Raw genomic sequence first — 16,730 nt, forward strand, 5'->3', positions numbered from 1 at the left:
TTCAATGGTTGTTTTATTTTGTCATTGGTGAGGAGCATTGAGCTGCTATGTAATAGGAATTTAGTACATATGGACGATAAAATTCTCATGCACATAAGCCAGATGAAGTGCTAAAAGTTAGTAGTTGCAGCAATAGTAAAAAAAATTGAAGCATAATAGCAAATACCAAATTTCCTCAAATGTTATCGTCAAGATGATAAATACACATAAAGATATGAGAAAAAAGAATATGCACTAACAATGTAAAAGGTTTTACATAATCATCCAATCACAACCTCACATATATGATAAGTTTATTGACTTTTAAAATAATTATCTTAAAATAATTTAAATGGTTATTTGTGATTGGATAACTATTAGTGCATATGTATTAAACTCCAAAGATATTAGGTGAATACAAAAATTTCAGCTGTTCCGTGCAGGTGAATATTTAGCAGTAGTGCAATCCCACGGCTATTACTAACTAAACTATATATAATATATGAAACTGACACGAAAACTTCCAATTAGAACACGAGAACTCAGAAGCCTAACACTAGGATAGAATAGCATATTCAAAATCTGTAACTACATCCAAAAGAGTTAATTCAAAATAAACAAGAACAGATATTTGCTGGCTTCAGCAGTTCAGCACTGACTACAAATATCTCCCTAGTTAAGGCTTTGTCTAACTCTTACACACACCACACAAATGATGCAGATGAACAAGTAGATAAAGATTTGGATTGGGTTGGCAGTTGTAAATACTCTTTAAAAAAAATTGCAAAGATTATCAGAAATTAAACAACAATTTAAAGTTACGGGCTATAGACTTCAGAAATAAAAGGAAAAGAAAGTCATGATGAAAATTCAAGCTTAATTTGACAAGCACAATAGCTTTACCAAAAACCATATCCTAATTGCTAGTGTTTTGTAGCAATCACTTGCAGAGTTGCTCAACTGCAGTCACAATTTGAGCAGGTTGAACCACTGTCCATTCCTCCAATGTGCCAGCATAAGGAGTTGGCACATCCTGAGAGGATAAACATACTATAGGGGCATCCAAATAGTCATGGAAATTTTCAGTAATAGCAGCGGTCAAACTAGCCCCAATTCCACCCGTCCTCATACACTCTTCCACAATTAGCACACGATGTGTCTTCTTCACCGAGTTCCCAATTGTGTGAAGATCGAATGGTTTCAAAGACCTGATATCAATTACTTCAGGGTCATACCCCTTGTTCACCAGTGTCTTAGCAGCTTGCATGACATGATACCTCATCCTGGAGTACGTTAATATTGTAACATGCTCCCCAGGCCTAACCATCTCAGCTTCTTCAAGTGACAATACATACTCTTCATCTGGAATTCTCTCCTTGAGGTTATAAAGCAAAACATGCTCGAAAAGAATCACAGGGTTCTCACTCCGGATTGCAGCTTTCATCAAGCCCTTGGCATTGTAAGGGGTTGAGCAAGCCACCATCTGGATTCCAGGGATTGACTGAAAATATGACTCCAATCGCTGCGAGTGCTCTGCTCCAAGTTGCCGCCCAACTCCACCAGGTCCACGAATGACAATGGGTATCTTAAACTGGCCTCCAGAAGTGTAATGGAGCATGCCACAATTGTTAGAAATCTGGTTAAATGCCAGAAGTAGAAATCCCATGTTCATGCCCTCAACAACTGGCCTCAGACCAGTCATGGCAGCCCCAATGCCCATGCCCGTGAAGGAGTTCTCAGCAATAGGTGTGTCCAAAACTCTAAGGTCCCCAAACTTTGTGGCAAGGCCTTTAGTCACCTTGTAGGATCCTCCATAGTGACCTACATCTTCGCCCATGACACATACACAAGGATCCCTCTCCATTTCTTCTTCCAAACCTTCACGTAGGGCCTCAAAAAGGAGAAGTTCATGCCTAAAAATAAAATGCATATATGGTTATTTCCATCATCATTGGTCATAACTCACACAATCAGTGCTGCCAATAGCAAACAAAAAAAAAAATTTTAGCAACTCTGAATTACATGTCACTAGAACATCCTGAAAGTTATCAACCATCGTCACCTTAACTCTTTTTTGTTACTCTTTCAGACCTAAAGAAGTTGTCATCCCTAAATTTTGACCGTAACAAGGTAATCTGATCCTTGGTTTACACCCTACAAGGAGTTTGCCTAAGGCTTTCTACACAAAAGTTTTGAAGTACCACATCAAGAGACCACCAATCACAAACAATCTTTTTTTGAGACTCTTCATCCATCAATCTATCTAAAATATAATCCTTTGTTGCATTCTTATCTGTTTTGGTTCTTAAATAAGGGAGTCCAGATTATTTTTTTGTCTATCTCATTTCTTTTTATTTTTGTTTGTCAGTTCCTAGTTTTGGTCAGTCAAAGCCTGTCTCTGAACTGAGAGATGGTGCCTTATAATTTGATTACCTTTTATGGACATTTGGTATAGTGAAAGAAAAACGGTAAGAGTCTTGACTCTTGAGAACAAAGATAAACATTGTATGGATATTGTTACTAATCTTAGCAAGAATAAGATGTATTGCCGGTATCATGGGACAATGAGTTGTTGCCTTACAAGGAATTGTAAAGTGACAAGTACACAATTATTCAAAAAGCTTAAAATATTGGGCAAGAACACGTGAATGATTTTCAAAGCTGGCCACCCTACCTTGCACTGAAAATTAAATTATACTTAGAAAAAAGAATCAAACTCGTCACTTGCAAAGAAGTTTTGATATCATGTAATTGCCCCAAAAGCTTACGTTGCTGGGTGAAGCGCATGAATGGTTGGACATAAACATGTAACAATATCTAGGATACATCTCATAACATCATTATCATAGAATATCTTAAAGTATCTAGGATTATCTCTTTCGAGTGGTTTTCATATTTGTTTCCTATTTGATATGTGGATTATGAGAAATCCTCTAGATATTTTAACACATAGGAATAGGATGTCTTCAGTCTGTGTTAATATGGCATACAGGGAAAGGTTTGTACAGTCAATTCTATAAAGCATGTCTGTTCTTTTGTTTCAGTGTCGTATTGTTTTCTGATGGAATATGCCCTCTTATTCATCACAAAATTAAGAGCAAAAAGTGAAAGGAATAAAATTGTGCAGCATCATTTTGTACTTTCAAGAAGCATTTATAAACAAACCAGAAGATAAACTAAATTAACTAATTACATTATAACTACAATCTGGACCTACTTTTATCTCATTTATCAAAGGGTAAAGATGTGCTGATGATGGGATGAAGCGGCAGCCAGTTCCCCACATTATTTACTCATCCGTAAATATGGGAATTTAGGCCAAGTTTCACTGTTTTGACTTTCTCTTCTTTACCATGCTTCCATTTTCATGTATAGTATACCAAACACACTCTAAACCTATCCTTAATTGGAATGAATAAGGAAAAAGATGAAATTGCAAAGGTATGTAGATTCTATTATGTTGAAATGCATTGTCATTTCCACTACCCATCCAACCATAGGCCAAGTGTTTGTAGACAATACCAAATTAGGAAAAGTGAAACATAACCATTGGTTTACAGTTTTTAACTAAAATAAAGTCAATCAATCAGCAAAAGAGAAAACAAACTAAACATAGCAGCATAGCTTCATCTCACATTAAAAAAATTTAAAATGCTTAAATTTGAATAACATGGAAATACAAAAGCAACTAGCAAGTGATTAGAAAAAGAGACATACCCAGATTTTGATGTAGAAGCCGCAGAACTGCCTTCCTTTGTCTATAAACAACCAAGAAACAAAAATTACAAACATGATGACAACATTGATCCCAAACCAAACTGCAAAAAAGGGAAGGGAATGGAATGAGAGTCATGAGATAACTTACTGCGACTGCATTAGTAACCAACAATTCATGCTTGCGAGCTCCGGCCTTCAGAACCTTGCTGCTTACCCTTGCATCAGATCTGACTACAAATATGCCATCTTTTCTCTCTGAACCAATCAATTATTGCACACAGAATGAAACTAAAATCTCAATAAGCAATTTGAAGGGGAAAAAATAAAAAGGAAAGAAATTTAAGAAGCAAACCAGAGAGGGATGTACGAGAAGGAAGCAGGAAGTTGTTGGAGTTGGAAGAAGACAATGACGGGTTCACAACTCCCAATCCCTGGAAAAGGGTCGCCATTGGATCACCCAAGAAAGATGGAGATGAAATGAAGAGAGAGAATGGAAGATTTATTTATAGGAGGGAAGTGGGCGGAGAAATTAAGGTAAGATTTATGTAGTAGTTGTGTCTGTGCAGTTACGTTCACCTAGTTTATTATGTTAGTTATTACTAAAATTAAAATCTTTTGCTTCTACTCTGTCACTTGTGAGCATAGTTTCCATCACCGATGATGCCTTTGCCTTCTCTGATTGGACTTAACCCCGTTTATAGTGGGGTCGTTGCTTCCTGCACCTCACCAATTTCGACATGCACCTCCATGTTACGGAACGCACAGTCCGGAATAAACACAAACACTTACGGATTCTCTAATCCGGATCTAAACAAATAATGAGGCCGAGATGTGAGAAATCTTGAACATACAGGGACGAACAAAAAAAGTGGCTATGGTGGTGGTGGCCGTCGCAGGGTATTTTTGCACGAAGGAAATGAGATTACGCTATGCAAATAAGAAGAAAAAGGGGCACCGGATATTTTTGAAATTTTCAGTTTTTTTAAAGGATAAATGTTTAAATTCGTCTAAAAAAATATGAGACACTGCCAAATTGATCATTAGAAGATGAGAAATTCAAATTAGTATTGTAAACAATTTAATGACAAATTAAAATATAATTTATTATTAAATTAATCATGAATATTATACCTTAATAAAAAAATAATCTCACAAATTTTATGAAAAGATTAATTTATCATATTTTTTATATATTTAAAAACTTAATTAATATTTTTCATTTTTTAAGATTAATTTATCATCACATCATAGAGACTAATTTAACTATTTATCCTCAAAATTATATGGGATGAAGGAAGCATGGGCCTTATAAGGCATGGGACCTCACACTGCATGCCTTTTTTTCTGGTCATCACTGCTCATTTGTTCCCCTTGTTTGTGCTTTCCATCTCTCAATTTGTGTAGCGTCTGAATAACACACTACTTCCCTTGCAAACAAGATATTTTCATATTTAAAACTCCAGAAAAGCAGTCTTTTTGTTTTCTAAGTTATCGTACAGATCATGTAAATTTAATAATGTTGGTTAGGAAATGCTAATCATTAACAATGATATTTTTTAAACGGGAGTTTGATTTTATTTCAAATAAATTTCATACATCATAACACACATATTAGTATAATTTTTTTATTCAAATTAATTTTTGTACATAATCACATTCAACATTTTAAAATCAATTTCACAAAAATTTAAAACAAAAACACCTGGTCTTTAATAAAGTGCTTGTTAACATGAGAATTTTATCACACCATGAAATTTATTGAAATATTATAAAAAATACTTTAATAAAAATATTATCATTTTTTTAAAAATAAGATAAAATAAATTTATAAGAATCGTAAACTAAATTTAAATAAATTTTATAAAAATTTATAAATGCTCCCTAATTATTAAATAATTAAATTTTAAAGGACCAAGTTAATAAAAGTAATTCCTGAACAGTAAATGAATGACAAATGTATTTTTCAAGAATTAAAATATAAAATGAATTTTAATTTTATAATCCTCATTACCTCCCCTTACTTTAAAAACTTTGGAGGATGAGATTAATTTAAGAATTTAATTAGAATGTGGATTGAATAAAGATTTTTATATCATTATTGAAATATAAATTGTTATGTAAGATAAGATTGTTAATTTTTAGAATTATTATTTCAAAATTATATTTAAAATATTCTTTAATTAATTTAATATGAAAAAATCTTTAACATGGTAATATACAAAAATTAAACTCTTTAATATAAAATATTTAACGAATTTAAAACCTTTCCTTCCATTTTTATCCACAACACATGTCCTTAATATGGCTAGTTGAAGTTGGAATTCCATTGCCAACTATACATCATCACTTTTGCTGATTAAAAAAAAATCATTGGTCAATTATACTTCCTTGATTTGATTTGGAACCTATCCGTGCAAATTCGTGAATTCCCAACTTGACTAAAAACAAAAGTAGTCTAAAGTTTGCCTAAGTTCCTCCGTCAAAGCACGAAAATAATAATAATAATAAAAAAATTCCACGTATTCTGATGCTTTCTATCCATCATGCAATGAACCTATAAATAAAGGAGTTTTTAGTGAACAAAAATGAATGTTCAAATTTTTCGATGAATTGTCGTAACTCTTAATTAGTTGCATGCGTTTTGTAAGGGTCAAAGTCGGTTAATAACTTACGAGTTGCCTCGAGACAAAACATGGTATATATAAACCACCGAAAATGTCTAACAATTTGTCATTTTTAAAACTTTCTTTAATGTCTAAACGTTAACAAATTTGTTCCCAAAAAATTTAAATTTTAGTCCTGAAAAAAAAAAAAGGTGCGACGGATAGATTTATCTATATGTTAATTTCCGTCTATTATCATGAAAGAATCTACGTGACACATTCAGGAATAAATTTGTCAGCGTTCTTGATCACTGTGAAATCTGATTTAATTTTATAGTTAATTTTGATTAATAATAATTGTAATTTTCTTCACTTTACTATTATTTTTAATGAAATAATAAAGAAATTAATATCTTTGAAATTTTTTATTAGTAGAAGTCAAAAGAAGAACATTTAAGTGTTTTAGAGGAAAAATTGATACAAATACGGAAGAAAAAGATTTGAAGAAAAGTTAGAAGAATTAGACAATTTGCCCAGGCTGCAATCCAAGCTTAATGCGCACTCCACGCTTAGCACAAAGAAACCCCACAACAAAGTCAAAAGACGCGCTAAGCGCGAAGTCAGCGTGAAAAATAAGTTACCTGAAATCTACATAAGGAGGAGAAAGTAGAAGGAAAAAAGACACCAAGTCTCAGAGCTATCCAAAGCCTGAGCCTATCCATTAGGGAAAACCTTCCTTCTTTAGACATTCCTCGCTTTCTTGCTTCTCGTCATCGAGCCCTTTCTTCCATCTACATTAGTCCGAAGGGTAAAGTCTCTCATGGCTATGAGAGGCTAAATTGGGAGCCTGGAGGCCAAACTCGTAATGTAATTCTTTTTCATTATCTATTTAATGCAATTCCTATTATTCTCTATGTTTTTCTATTATTATGGTTTAATCATCCATATAATGTTTAGAGGGTAATGTATTGAAAAAATGGTTATTTTCTAAAGAGCTGGGGAAGGGTATCTAAATAAATTCATTGTTAGAAATTGATTGACATTTGTCTTGTCCAAGAATTTTCACATCTCTTATCTTAATGTGGTTTGTTATTTTTATCTCTGCAAAGAAATTTGGAGAAAAAGAATAAATAAATTAGACTCTTTATGCGGAAAATCAAAGATAGAATAATTTAGTAGATGCGAGTGGAAATAAGGATTTTATTAGATAGAGAAAATCTTTTACTTACAATATAAGTAGCTTTGGCATACTAGTTCCAACATTATCACATTTTGATTTCATCTTTTTGTATTTAAATTATTATTTATTTTTTTCTTGTTATATTTTTCTTTGTCTTATTCTAAATTTCACACTTCCAATTTCTTATATTTTCTTCTTCTTCTCATTGCTTATTAATTGGGCTTATATAACTAAAGTATAATCAAAGTTCATCTGGATTCGACACTTGGACTTCTAATTTAATCTTTACTACTTGTGATAAAATTGGTACACTTGTCAATAAGTTAACAGTACCACACATTCAAGAACGAAAATAATTATTTACCCAAAATATAATTTAATCTTTATAAACATAACATTATAATACACACTAAAAAAAATAGGAAAACAAGCATAAGTTAGAAAAAACATAATAATAAGTATAATATTGATTAATAAACATAATCAAAATATGAGACTCAAACAAAAATGCACAATCATTAAGTTAATCTTTACAAAAAAATAAAATTCAACTTGATTTTGTTACTACCTAATATTTTCTCAATAGAAATTTTAGAACAACAAATTTATTATGCTTATTATTATGTTTGCTCTAACTTATGTTTGTTGTCCTATTTTTTTAAGTTTATATTATAATGTTAAAGCTTGTAACGATTAAAAAAGAGAAAAGATAAAGATTAAATGATAATTTGGATAAATAGCTTTTTACGTCCCTAAATATATAAAACGTTGACAAATTTTTTTCGAATGTGTCACATATACTCTTTCAATAATGGTAAATGACACACGTTATTATATTTTCTTCACTTTCAAGAACTAAAATTTAAATTTCCATCATTCTAGAATTTATCAATGTTTTATCTATTCAAAAATAAAAATAATTATTTATTCTTAAAAGTACTAATTCAATTTGATGTTACTAGCTAATAATGTGAAATGTGACGGAACAACCAGTAAATAAAATTTATTAAATTAAATTTAAAAGTTATGGATTATGTGACAGAACCATTAGTAACTTTATTATACTATACAAATTTCTACTTTTATTATGTATATTATTTATTGTTGCATTTGGTTATGTCGAGTGCTGTTATTTTTATATATATTAAAATAAGATAAAATATTATTTTTTCTTATATGAGCTGAATCTAATTGGAATGTATTGAAAGTATATATATATATATATATATATATATATATATATATATATATATATATATATATATATATATTACATTCAAAGAAACAAAGAGGGAGAGAGGAAAAAAAAGAAACTTACTTCTTAAAAGTAAACAACGAGAACAAAAATGTAAAGGAGAAGACGAGAATGGTTAAAGAACACAAAACTTGCGTGTGACAACGCAGAAAGGCCTCCAAGAGGGCTTGGTTAGGACATTGGAATAATTTTGAATCGGATTGGAATCCTCACCTGTCTACTTTTAAAAGGGGAGGTCCTATTCAATAAATCTGAGTCGCTCCCTGTTTATTAATTTGAATCTATGGGTGCTGGAAATTAAAAACCTTGAAACTCACCGTTTCATTAATCTATCTCTCATTCTTATCAAATTTTGATTTCTATACTTTCACGAGTCTGCATCTTTGCCCTTAATTGAAGCAAAACTTTTTTTTTGTGATCATCAACTTTTACTTTCTCTTTTGGATATTTTGGGTTAAAAGTCCCCTTTTTTTTAAAATAAAAATAAAAATCAGCCAACAACAAGAAAATATATTAATAACAGGGTATAGGGGATACCCTCAGATACAAAGGAGAAAGCAAGTTAAAAGCAGGAAAGGATGACATACAGAGCTCCATTCCCGGGTTAACTTGATCCTAAGAAACATAACAAAAAGAAAGAGACAGTTTCACCGAGAGTCCCTAACATGAGCCCACTTTTACCAATTTCTACACCAAGATCAATTCTTCAAACCCGAGAAACCGCATGCTTAAACCAACCCATGCTCCAACAACCAACCAAGCTCAGTTCGAAAACTCAGAGAAATTATTATTTATGAAAACCAAGGTTTGTTCCGATCATACAATGTATAAAAGGAAGAGAGTGATTCTCGGGTATTCCTGACAGCATCAGTTCGAAAATTCCCCTTCTGCATACTTGACATCTTCCCCTGCTACAACACCCTTGAGAAACTTTAACAGTGAATGCGGTGGTACTTCAAGCTCTCTCGGGTATTGCTTTAATTGGTTAATTGGTTAATGAAACCGTGAGAGTTTCAAGTGTTTTAATTTCCATCCTTGAGATTAGTTTAACAGGACATCTGATTTTAAAACTCTAACAGGAGAAGATCCCCGATCCAATTTTAAACCACCAAAAGAAAAGGTAAACCTTTTAAACAAACATAAAATTGTGTTGGCTAGACATCTTGCCAGAAAGTACATTAATTTTGCAGTTTGTTGTAGGATACAACTTAGATACAAATTCTGATTAGATGTTAATTATTTGTGTGAGTGTGTGTGTTTTAATTGAAATTGCAGTTTTACTTCAGTAATCTATATAATCATTTGGAGAACAAGATCAAATAAAATACTTCATGAATTGTACCAGCAAAAAAATAAAATACTTATAAAATCCTACTTTTAGTGGCATTTTGAGAAAATGTTCAAAGTTAACTGATTCGGGCAACGGAACATTAATTTTTAGTTAAGAAATTAAAGACCCAAGTCACAAAATCAAGATTGTCTTTGAATGTTTTAAATTCAAATATAAAATCAAATTGGTAGTTTAGTTGGTCTCTTTTAATTTATGGAGATTATAATCCAAACCAATAACATTCTTTTTTAAAGAAGAAACCTATAGCATTCCTAATTAGCACAATTCTTTCATACAATTTTACTTATTACTATTACTATTAAATAAATACTAGTAATTTAAAATTTGTCACACATCTACCTTTGTTCTGTTACAATATCTTTCAATAAGTGTACTTATTTTAATAAATTAACTATGGCATGATTATAAAAAAACTACAACTGTAATAAACTTTAATTATCACGTGTTACATAAACAGCACATGGATCTAGATATAAACAGCACGTGTTACATAAACAGCAGGGTAATGTGTAAAGTCATGCATGCGCAATAAAAGTGGCCTTAATTTGTTGTATTAGTGAAAAACTTAATCACGATTTGGTTGAATCGGTAGCTAATAATCCGATAACATTGTCTCATCCTAATTGTCCTTTCTACTGTTTGATTCATACTTCTCGGGGGCTGAATAGAAACACTATTAGCTCCACATGCATAAAACGGGATCATGTAGTGAGCGGATGAGTACAGAGCTCCACATGCATAAAACGGGATCAATAGAGGTATCACTTTTTTGGATGAGTACAGAGCTGTTTAACAAATTGCACTACTCCCTTTTTTGTTTTATTTTTTGTTTAAGATAGATAGACTAAAATTAAGGAAATTATTAGACAGTCTGAGTTATTAAAAATTATATATTTGATCCTTGATTTATTGCTACCTATACAGTGATTTTAAAGCTTTGGCAAAATTGTTCCTGAAAAAATGTTTCTTAATTTTCAAATTGTTTTTTAGAGTGTGTAACTTACATTGTTTGCATGAGTTCCATTAGGGGGCCTAACCACTTATAGTGTGTAACTTACATTGTTTGCATGACTTTCATTAGGGGGCCTAACCTGAAAATTTAATTGAACACTACAACCCAGGAACAAACAAATAAAAACACTTTACCTTTCCCTGCATTGATGCACAGATGGTAGATGCTAATTGAATCCCAACTCCAATTCCAATAACATTAAAGAGAGTTGAAAATGCCTCTCCTTTAGCTAATAGGTCACTTAGATTTCCTTCTTTGGCAAATGAAGAATATATAGGCAACCTTGTTGCTCTTGCTGCAACAACTGACATCCCCTGATAACTCCATAATAACAGAAAGAGAAGTTAATAGTCTAAAATAGATGTTACTTTTACTGGAAATGTACTATATATATAGGATGCTAAGAAAGATGACAAACAGATGGTTGAATGAACTATGAGAATTGAATCAACTTTATATTGCACACATATATCAAAATGTGTAATTATTAAAAAAAAATCAAAAACATATAAACCTTTGCAAAATTTCCTAAGCCTGCCATTTCAAGAAAAAGATGTGGGCACCGTGGAGAAAGCACTTCCAAGCCAGTGCCTATATCATAGAGCGCATCAGCTGCAACAAATGTAAAGCTAATCAAGGTTCCACAACTTGAGAACTTAGCAACTAAGAGCTAAAATACCAAGAAGAGAAGGCGGTGACGAAAAGCACCAGCCCAAATGCAAACCTAATAGTCTCCATCGTTTAGGTTCAGAATCCATTGTACCTCCCCAATTGCTACATATTAGCTTCCCTACATGTTGCATTCCATCCTTTAAAATATGGATGTAAGCAGGACAAAAAAGTTAAGCCTTAGACAGATGCCACTATTACTGGTTCGGAGTTCATCATTTTCTTGAAACATACACTGCAACTAATTTTCTTTATCCTATAAGTTATCCTTCAATTTCATGTTGCCAGCAGTTGTATCCTTAAGAGCTTCCTGCAATTGGATTGCCTCAGCCTCAACTTCCTTCAGTTTTTCCTTCAACTGAGCTTTTTCCTCCCTTTTGGCATTAGCTTCTTGCTCAGTTTCTTTAACCAAATAAAGCAATATTTTTATTTCTTTTTCCAAGGACACCTTCTCTTCTTCATTTTTCGTTATGCAGCTGACTAGTTGAACCTCTCTCTACTCCCACTCAGCCTCATCAAGCATGGAATAGAGAGAATAGCATGAGTTACATTCTCGTTTCCTATTGAAATCACACCTCTTGAGTACTAAAAGTATGGCATGGGATATTGGATTTTACGGTTTACCTGTAGGCAAAGACAATCCAAAGAATTAGGCGTAGGCAAAGGACAAATGCGACGAGTCCTAGCAGTGAAATCCAAATATAAATAACTTTATCAAAAATGGATGATGCGGTTGATTTCCAAAGGGTATCCGGGGTGACCATTCCCGCACCATACATGTAGGTAAGAGTGAGGCTGGAGATGGTGATGCACATCCCTATTGACAAAACCCAAGTGAAGAATCTGTGTTTGAGAGGGAACCCACCTACAAGCAAGAGACACACTGCTAAAGATGAAATGAAACATGTTGTGTTCCAAATGAGGTTCATATTCATCAGGGTAAACAACAGCTAGGATAGATTCTCCGGGACATGGATTATTATCTGCTTTGTTTACTGGACATTGAACAACTCCACTCTCGTTTCCGGGTCTAACTTCACCTAGTGGATTTAAAGCACTTTGAAAGGTCATTGTTGCGATCACCGTAGACACCAAACTCAGCATTCCCCTCGTGTCCTTCAACCATTCATCCTTATCCTTATGTGTCAGCCAATTCCCTACACTTTTTAAAGCTTTTCTCCACCCTTTCACCTCTCTTGTTCATATTTCCTCTCGCTTTCAACGTGCATAGTAACTGATCGATCTCTCCTATCTACCTGCTTCAACCAAATTAACAAATATATATATACTTCCATCTTAGATCTGTAATTGCATGCATATATGGCTTATTAAATTTCATTTTCTTATGTCGTTCAACCAAATTACATCAAGTTACAAGTTCGGCTAGAAAATAGAATCAGTACAACTACATATATTTTTAATAATGATACCTAAAGAAGAGATTAGACATTGAGAACCATATTAAACTTAGATATAACTTGACTAGAAGTCATTAAGACTCAAGTAAATGCTAAATAAAAATAATGCTTCCATAATCAAGAGTAAATTATTACATCTAATTATCTGATATTTTTCTTTCTTTTTTTCATTATATTATATAACAAGTAAATATGTAAATGTACCTTTCCCTTGCTATGGTATATATGATAGGTGAGAAAACCAACTGCATGCTGAAATGTGTTTTTCTGATAACAGGAAAGGCAAATATAGATAGTTGCAAAATCGTTCAAAAAGCTAAGAAATAAGGGAAAAGTGGGAATTTTCTAAAAATTCAGATGTGTTTTGGATTAATTAGTTGTCAAAAGACCAATTTAATCATTGATGATGGTAAAATCAGTTTCATGTTGGGATATGTTTATTGAAAAGTGAATTTACAATAATATGTTTTGTTTAGATTGCCTAAACAATTGCTTAAATTAGTTGCCTAAACAATTGTATAATTAATTAATAAAACAATATGATATAATTTATTTATATATGATACTAGGGGAAAGGAGAGGCATGCACGCACGTAATGTCTTTTTATAAATAAAATGAAAAGAAGAGAGGAAAATCAAGGAGATTAAATAAAACATGAGTGAACAGTTAATGCTGTGCTAGTTACATAATAAAAAAGAGATAAAAATATTCAACAAAAAATGTACACCAAAACGAAATATTTATATTTTAGTATATATATTGTATATACAATAAAATGAAAGTAATGAAGAAGAGAGAGAAAAAAAAATGAGGTAAAATATAATACGACAGTGAATAGTTAAGCCAATGTTTAGAAATACTATTGGTGGTTCAACGTATGTTTTTTTTTTTTTTGGACAGTTTCAACGTACGTTTAAAGAAGGATTTCTTGGTGTTTTTTGTGTTGAACGTACATTCACATGGGTTGAAAGGTTTTTCCAAACACACTATATAACTATGTGGCAGTTACTTAATTAAAATTACAGATAAAAATGTCAAAAAAAAGATAAACATCATGAGATATCTTTATTATAATATATATATATATATATATATATATATATATATATATATATGATTTATGATGGGGTTTGAAATTAATGGGAAGGGGAAGCTTAATTCTAATCAAACTTCTGAAAAATGCTGGAAAAGCTATTGGTAATGAGGTCAATTTATTGTGCAGAGTATATGTGCTATATTGAGCTTTGCAAAGCCAGAAATTTTACAGAATTTTCTTGATTGAACACAATATTAGAAAAAAGAGAAATTATATAAATACGAATTTGAGGAATTTTTAAATATTTGTTTCATATTGTGTTTTTTTGTTTTTTTAGCTTTTCTTTCAGTATATTGTAAGAGATAGTATCATCGATCCGGTTAAAGATGAGGTACTTAGCCCTTCTAAGTTTTTTGAAAAATAATTATTTAATTTTGGATTTTCTCTTATAAATTATAATAACTTTATATGCTAAAATTATAATAACTTGTTTTTTTAATGAAATTATCTTAACCATTTTTTTTCGTTACACTTTTGTAATTAATATAGATATTCATTTATAAAATTAATATTTAAATGATAGATTAAATATAAATAATTTATGAACCTCTTATTTTGATTTAATCTATCATTTAAATATTATTTTAATAAATAAATTTTACTATTAATATTAATTACAATGCTAACATATATTATTTTTATTTTTTGTGATGGATTATCATTCAGGAAAAATAAAAATAATTAAAAATAACATTTAATTCAAGGGCAGTGCTTATATAAGCACCGTATTTGAAAACTAGGATTCAAAGACGGTGCTTACGTAGACACTATCTTTGAAAGTTCACAAACAAAGACCGTGCTTACGTAAACACCATCTTTATTTGTACGCAAACAAAAACAAAGACAGTACCTACGTAAATACTGTCTTAGAATCCTAACTTTCAAAGACGGTTACATAAGTACCGTCTTTGAAAGTTCACAAACAAAGACGGTACTTACGTCAGTACTGTCTTTGAAAGTTCGCAAAAAAAGACAGTGCTTACGTCAACACCATCTTTGATAGTAAAGATTCTAAGATGTTGCTTACGTAGACATCGTCTTTGTTTGCATACTTTCAAAGACGTTGGTAACGTAAGCACTGTCTTTATTTGTAAACTTTCAAAGACGGTGCTTACGTAAACACCGCCTTTGAAAGTTGATCCCTTTGTAAGACGGTGGATTTTGACCCGTCGTTGAAAGGTTTTACTTTCCACAACTTTGGATACAACGACAGTCGACGACCGTCGTTGTATCCTGTTTTCGATCGTCTTAGAAAAGCTTTTTTACAGTAGTGATTATACAATTATATATAATAAATATAATTGACTAAGTATATATAAATACACTATAGTGTTCATAATAAATTAATGGTTTCAAGACAAATTATAATTGGAATTTGGGTTTATCCCTGTTAAGAGAGGACAACTAATCTATAAGTGTCAATAGATTTCCTGAAGGAGTTTTAAAATTTTGATGACCGACTAGTCACTTTTTTCACGTGATATCTAAAAGTGCTAAAGGCTATATGATATTTTGTCTTAATAAAGACACTAGGGTTGCAAAGTCCATGCACGCTAAGTTCTTGGAGCTAAATGTAGCGAATCCATTCATCCCATCATATAAGGCTAATGCTTATTTAATCGAGATTGTTTCTTTGTAGCTACCTAGCACTAACAACTATGTTGCTTCTATTGTCCCTTTGAAGCACATGTTCCAATTGAGAGAGTATGAGTAATCCTCAAGTTAAAAATGTGATTGTTTTTTCTTGTAAGGTTAAGGTTCTAAAACTTATTGATTTGGTTGACTAGATTCACATAAGATTGTCTATTAGATAAAGGTGGACCACTATTGGTGATGAGTTTATGGTCTATCTCCATGAAGATGCATATGCTATTGAGGTTCATTTTAGAGGCCCAAAATGAATTTGGGCTTTAATAGTCTAACTCATTATGGCCTACAACCCACATCAACCTAGCTAGTATTAGGTAGAGTAGCTTATTTTGCCACCTTTGCATAAGATGATAAAAATGTTGATCAATGTCCTAGAAATGAGAATGAGCCAGTAGAAATACATACTCCTTACACATGCTCATGTATGCACTAAGAGACTTGATATTTTTTTTATACTTGCTAAAAGACCTGGTATTACTTTCACAGTTGACATTCTAAAGAGACACCAATCTAATCCTGTAAATAATCTTTGGATAATTTTTTTGTTTAGATGAAATATACTTAAAAGATTGAATGAAATTAAAAAAGAAAAAAAATGATCATATACTAATAATGTAAATTATTTTACATGATCCATACATAAGCATTAAACTCATTAAAAAATAATTCATCCAATTAATTACGATTTAAATCAAAAGACAAAAACAATAACTTTAATTCTCTAAATGACCTAAGTGTTTTTTTTTATGTACAAAGGCAATAAATGGATACCCTCTTCACTGTGGCCAATTCTAATGAG

General features: G+C 31.6%; 1 protein-coding gene and 1 pseudogene across 2 annotated transcripts; both read right to left on the reverse strand.

The window, feature by feature from the left end:
- Positions 1-730: 730 nt before the first annotated feature.
- On the reverse strand, positions 731-4,647 carry LOC100780826 (pyruvate dehydrogenase E1 component subunit beta-like). Of its 2 annotated transcripts, none has more exons than XM_006579339.4 (4): positions 4,064-4,647; positions 3,845-3,951; positions 3,697-3,737; positions 731-1,892 (listed from the first exon to the last, which is right to left on the reverse strand). In XM_006579339.4, exons 1-4 carry the CDS (start codon positions 4,143-4,145, stop codon positions 920-922), a joined length of 1,203 nt encoding a protein of 400 aa, XP_006579402.1. In that variant the 5' UTR covers positions 4,146-4,647; the 3' UTR covers positions 731-919. The 2 variants fall into 2 exon arrangements, with proteins under 2 accessions (XP_006579402.1, NP_001239766.1); NM_001252837.1 differs by having other exon boundaries at positions 920-1,892; positions 4,049-4,145.
- A 7,120-nt stretch (positions 4,648-11,767) lies between these two features.
- On the reverse strand, positions 11,768-12,995 carry LOC100815743 (uncharacterized; annotated as a pseudogene).
- Between the last annotated feature and the right edge of the window lie 3,735 nt (positions 12,996-16,730).

The sequence above is a fragment of the Glycine max genome, chromosome 5, assembly GCF_000004515.6.
Source record: "Glycine max cultivar Williams 82 chromosome 5, Glycine_max_v4.0, whole genome shotgun sequence".
Classification (NCBI taxonomy): Eukaryota; Viridiplantae; Streptophyta; class Magnoliopsida; order Fabales; family Fabaceae; genus Glycine; species Glycine max.